The 5563-nt window shown below is 47.7% G+C and overlaps 2 protein-coding genes across 2 annotated transcripts; both read right to left on the bottom strand.

Annotated features, from left to right (window-relative positions):
* Positions 1 to 1710: 1710 nt before the first annotated feature.
* Positions 1711 to 3481, bottom strand: COCSADRAFT_39937 (uncharacterized protein). Its single transcript, XM_007704953.1, has 3 exons — positions 2736 to 3481; positions 2600 to 2663; positions 1711 to 2547 (listed from the first exon to the last, which is right to left on the bottom strand). The coding sequence occupies exons 1-3, from the start codon at positions 3355 to 3357 to the stop codon at positions 1887 to 1889; spliced, it is 1347 nt and encodes a 448-aa protein (XP_007703143.1). The 5' UTR covers positions 3358 to 3481; the 3' UTR covers positions 1711 to 1886.
* A 594-nt stretch (positions 3482 to 4075) lies between these two features.
* Positions 4076 to 5252, bottom strand: COCSADRAFT_124907 (uncharacterized protein; the record flags this gene model as incomplete). Its single annotated transcript, XM_007705365.1, has 3 exons — positions 4935 to 5252; positions 4262 to 4571; positions 4076 to 4155 (listed from the first exon to the last, which is right to left on the bottom strand). Coding segments are annotated over exons 1-3 (678 nt in total), but the record flags the coding sequence as incomplete, so codon positions are not given.
* Positions 5253 to 5563: the final 311 nt, after the last annotated feature.

Here is a 5563-nt window from a genome sequence, read left to right on the forward strand (position 1 = left end):
CTGACTGTCGTCCGTACACATCTCACTACAGACAGCTACAGAAAATAACGTCGCCGATATCGCCTAGCAGGCAGGGACACCCCATACGGTAGCTCAGCTCCAGCAGCAGGCAAAATATCTTGAAGACCGGCTCCACCGGGAATCTCAGAGCCCAACAAGCCAGCTTCTTCGCCAAGTTATTAAAGGCTGTCAGATTGCAATGCAATCAGCGACAATACTTGCTAAAGAAAATAAGAAGCTACGTCAAGGCAGTAAGCTCCGGCGACAGAAGAAAGATCGGCAGCGTCAATATATCGCTTCTGGTGGAGTACTTCAGGTGCAGCAGGCTCAGCAGCTTACTATAGAGGTAGAAAGGGTAGTCGCAGAGGTTGAGCAGGGTGAGGGCAGTCAGCGACGTCAGCGCGCGCCGCCGACGTGTACAAAGTGCCATATTCAAGGACACACTCGGACTTCATGTAGAACTTGATAGCTAACTATATTTTGATATTCTATCTAATCTTACCTTGTTGTTGTGGATTTATCGTGTGTCGCGTCGGGTCAGGTTTGGTGGGGTGGCCGGATGACTGATCTGGCCGGATGACTGATCCTTGACGTTAACTAACTAATCTAGGATGACGTAATCACGTCAACCCGCGGGCACAGCCTCAAAACTGCCGCAGTACTGCCCCGCACTCTCCAGCCCTAGCGGCTGCCTTGATGGATGTTTTGATGATTTATGAGAAAGTCCGCTCGAGGCTTCGCTGCCCACATCTCAAGCTCTCAATATTTCATTCGATTAAACAAGAATTCCTTGCTTGCGATGGCACAACAGACCCCTCTTTTTGACATCCACACTTCAAGGAATGCGATACCTGGATGAAATTGGCGTGGAATTATTCAAGACGCGCGCTCAAATTTCCTGCCGACAAGCTTCAAGCAATGTCAGGCATAGCAGAGTTTTGGAGCGGACGAAGACCCGACGATACTTATCTGGCTGGCCTACGGCACTCCCACCTCCCTTTAGCATTGCTATGGCTTCACAATCAAGCACACAAGCTACAAGACGACACGTACCGTGCAACCTCCCGGAGCTGGGCTAGTTTGAACGGTATGATATCTTGGCTTGAGGACATTATTACAAATATTGATCCTGATCTCAAAGTAACGGACTCAAACATAAAGCTGGCTCATATTGAAGCACCTCATGGTGCAGTCTCCCCAGGGTCTCTCACTATTCAAGGACATTTGAGCAGAGCATTCTTACCATCAAACGCACGAAATTGTTTCGAACCTCAAGATACCAGGTCCATAAATCTGAGAGATATTGTTACATTCTGGGACAATTCTGAGTAGGAATTATCGGTTGGCATTCAAGAAACATACTGCCTGCAGATCTGCCAATTCGATAAGTTGAAAAGACCTGGACCATCGGGTTTGCTCTTATTCAAAATCAACCAAGACGCATACCGGCGTGTTGGTGTTTTCTATTTCATGTCTTTGCCGAGACCTGAAACAGCACCAAAGCATCCGATTGACTTTAGACTTGGTCTGGAAATTTTGAGGCGCATACAAGAGTCTGTTTCCGAGGTATTCGCACGCTCGTCTGTGCAGAATATTGTATTAATTTTGTCCAGCCTGCAACTATGAGCGTCAGATACGAAAATCTCTCAACACTTATTCGAATGTGTTATTACTGGCGATCGTTAGAATGATTTTGTTGTCAAGACACTGGCGATTATAATATGGATTGTTCCATCTCATGACATCATCAAGTCATTACATGGAAATATGAGCGAATCTTTCGGTTGACCAATGCTCACCTAGCACCAGACATTTTTGGAAATCAACACTAAATATAGCATAAATAACCTAGGGCTTCCTCTTCTGTAAACATCTTACCTTCTATTTCATGTAATCACCTTTTCCCTATCTGCCACAACAACACCACTTGCCTCTCCCCTCTTCGCTCTCTCGCACAATTCCATCAACTTTGGCGCTGCCCACTTATAATCATCTACTTCCAGGTAGATCTGTCCGCTAAGCCTGACCCATAGCTTCCCAGCATGGAATGCAGTTTGAAAGTATGTGTCCATCTCCATGGCAGCCGTTCTCTTTATCCAAGCCGCAATCTTCACTGCGTCATCAATATCCAACTCTCCTTTGCTTTGATCAACCTCCTCTTTCTTTTTGAATACCAATGGCAGTTCGACATTAGCAAACGCACACTGTCTCATTGTCTCACTCTTCGTGGTCAATACATGTGTTCCTAGGATCTCGGCCATACAATCTCCGCCTTTCCGAGCAATGTCATAGCAGTACTCCCGGATCTTGGCCTCTCCTCCACAGACCTGGTTGCGGAACTCGAGGGCGGCTGGAATGCATAGGTAAGGTGTGTAGTCCATGGTTGCGACATAGTCGAACATGAAGATGAAGGGGCTGCGGCCGTTGGTGTTTTCGGGTTGATCAGGGTATTGGTAACCGTGCGAAGTGGGGATTGAGGTTCGGATAAGATGCTGGTTGCGGAAGGGGACGTGGAAGACGGCGCAGGAGCGAGGCGTGTAGAGCCATCTTGGATGGTAAGTAAACAATCCCTTGGCAACACTGTCGCGTCCAGACTTACTTGTGGCAATTACTCACAAAGAAATCCGGATTAACCTTGCCAAGGTGAGTTAAATCGATCATCCCTGAATGGATGTCAGTCTACAGCAATTCTTTCTAGTGTCCTTTCACTCTTTCTCGGAAAAATGTTTGCTTACCAATACCGTGCGCTCCGTCAATTAAGCTCAAGATATCCAACTCTTTACAGATCCTTACAAGATCCTCCCACGGAAGCCTTGCCCCAGGAAATGTTGAAATCGTATCAAACATCGCCAGTCTCACCCGCTTCCCGTCCGCCCTCAAACTCCTTACTTTCTCCCTGAACGATTCCAGAATCACCTCGTCCTCAACAGGATACACCAACTCGACCTTCTCACAATTGACCGGTAGAATCTCACCAATGGCGCCTATAGTCTTGACACATGCTGGATACGCCGTCGAGAACGTGAGCACTACATCATCATCTTCAAACTTGATGTTTCTGAGTACGGTATTGACACCCGTCGTGGCGTTAGGAACGAAAACCACTTCATCATGATTTACTCCGAGCAAAGGAGCAACTGCAGAGCGGGATTTGGCGAGAAGAGGGAATGTAATGAATGAAACGAATGTGTCGGGTCGTTCAATTGCGGTAGTTTGAAGAGCGTAATACGCCTCCCGTACAGGAGTTGGGTGCGTACCAAAAGAGCCGTGGTTCAGAGGTTTATAGGTTGGAGCAAATTGAAAGTGTGCTGAGCGCATCGGGTGCCCAAAGGGCGGATGAGGCTTTCTGATAGTCATTGCTGAAGGAAGACGACGTGGTTGTGATGAGGGTTGTAGAGGGAGGGGTGCAGTATTTATCCTTATGCACACAACCTAGTCATACTCTAACACAGTCATGAGGCTCCAGATTTTTTATATATGGGATGAAAAAAAGAAGGACGCATACCAAGGGGAGTCATAGATGGGTAGGCAATTAGGCGCGCAGCGCCAAGTCCCGCACGGGCCTTGGAGCTCGAAAGGCAGACGTCTCTATCCACGGCAGGGGGTTTCTACCTCAATTCTAACCCTGCTCCTATGCATTAACCACACAGCCACCTAATTATTCGAGTCGGACCCTGACGAGCTCCAATTGAATTCGCCTCTTCCCCAACTACTGCCATTCTTTCTCTCCTCTTGCAGTGGTTGAAATGTTTTCGGATTCGTCCATGGTCCCTTGAATTTGAAACCGTTATTTTGGTCCTGCTTATCGTCCCAAAATGTGGCTGAAATTTGACGCATCATGAACTAACGCACTGATAGCAGAGCACCGATATCACGGTGCAGCTGAGGCTGAAGTCTAGCCATCATCATCTGCTTGTCTACCCTTGTGTTAATACTCCTTCAATAGCATCTCCGCAAAACCAGCTCTGTTTGCTGCCGCTGCTGCATCCAGTGCATTCTGGAAATGTGATGGGGGAGCCTCATCATACATAGCCGTAAACAGAACATTGCAATGGGTTTGGCGGGAACTTAGAACAGCCCAGTATAACGCGTCTCTTCCACGAATGTCTTTCAGTAAAAGATACGCTTTGGAATCAATGAGCCTCGAGACTGCGACTGCATAGTCAGTAGTAACTGCATACATCAATGCGGTCTTCCCCCATCGATCCTGGTGATTGACATCCACCTTCAGTTCCAGCAATTTCCCAAAAAACATCAAAACCTTGAATACCTCCGATGGTTGAAAATATAAGTGGTGTTTGGCGGGCATTGTCCTGATTATTGACATCAATAGATTGGCCACATAAGCACAATAAAATCTCAATGCTGTTCCGCGCAATAGCATAAGAAAGAACCCCACGGCCTCTGATATCCTGGTAGGAAAGATTAGCACCCTTTTCCACTAGGCTCTCGAGGACGTCTCCCATGTCTTTACGGATAGCCATCTGAACTGGGTTTTCACCCCTTTTTCGACTGTAAAGATTCGGGTTGGCGTTATTTTCCAATAGTCTCGTGATAATAGTCAGATCGTGCTGGGAAATAGCCGCGAGTAAGGCGGTGCCGAACTTCCCTTCGCTGACAACATTCACGTCCAGACCTTTCTACTGAAAACAGAGATCTGTAATCTCTGGTGATTCCGCCGAAATCGGAAGCTCCAACGGTGTTCCCTTGCTTGCTGCGAGGTTAATATCCGCCCCATACTCTAGTAGGGTTCGGTCGACCATAAGGCTCTTTGATCCCACTGCCGCAGAGAGAGGTGTTCCATTGGCCCCTTCAGATCTCGTTTATGTTTGGTTTAAGCTTTAATAATCGTTTTACAATCTTCTCTTGCCCATTGGCGGCTGCTGCCTGAATCGCAGTGTAGTGGTAGATTTGCTCACTGGTCGCATCTCGACTGTGAAACCCTTTCCGTGGCGTGCTGCAGCGATGAGCGGAGTTCTTTTATTCTTGTAAATCGTCTCGGCGTTCGCTCCGTTTTGCAAAAGGTATTCGAGCACTGGCGCGTGTTCATTCGCTGCAGCGAGATGAATTAAAGTCGTTCCGTCATCATTTGTGGCCTTTACGTCTGCACTGTGCTCCCCGGATAGTTGAATAAGTGTAGGCTCTTGCATTCGTTCGACAGCAATATGCAAACCTGTGGAGCCTCTGATTTTCTGAATGGTGGGATTCACCCTAGCTTCCATGTAAAGACGCACGACGTCGATATGACCATGTCCGATTGCCCAGGAATATGGAGGTTCGTAATCATTACAGTCATGGGACATAAGTTCGGCCTCGGTAAGCTCCTCCGCCCCACCAACACCAAAGCCACCAACTTCTTTGAATGCCCACCACCAACGCTGTACCGCGCCAATTCGGCCGGGAGCTGTCCCAAAATGTGCGCCGTCGTCCAAATATGACCGTTGAAGAACGTAATATTGCAATTGGTATAGTGCGCGCGGGCGCAAGCTTTAAAGAAGTAGGAAAGGTGTTCAAACGCGATCCCTCTGCTATTAGAAAACTATACGCCCGGTTTAACTAGACT

This window comes from Bipolaris sorokiniana, assembly GCF_000338995.1.
Source record: "Bipolaris sorokiniana ND90Pr unplaced genomic scaffold COCSAscaffold_13, whole genome shotgun sequence".
Classification (NCBI taxonomy): domain Eukaryota; kingdom Fungi; phylum Ascomycota; class Dothideomycetes; order Pleosporales; family Pleosporaceae; genus Bipolaris; species Bipolaris sorokiniana.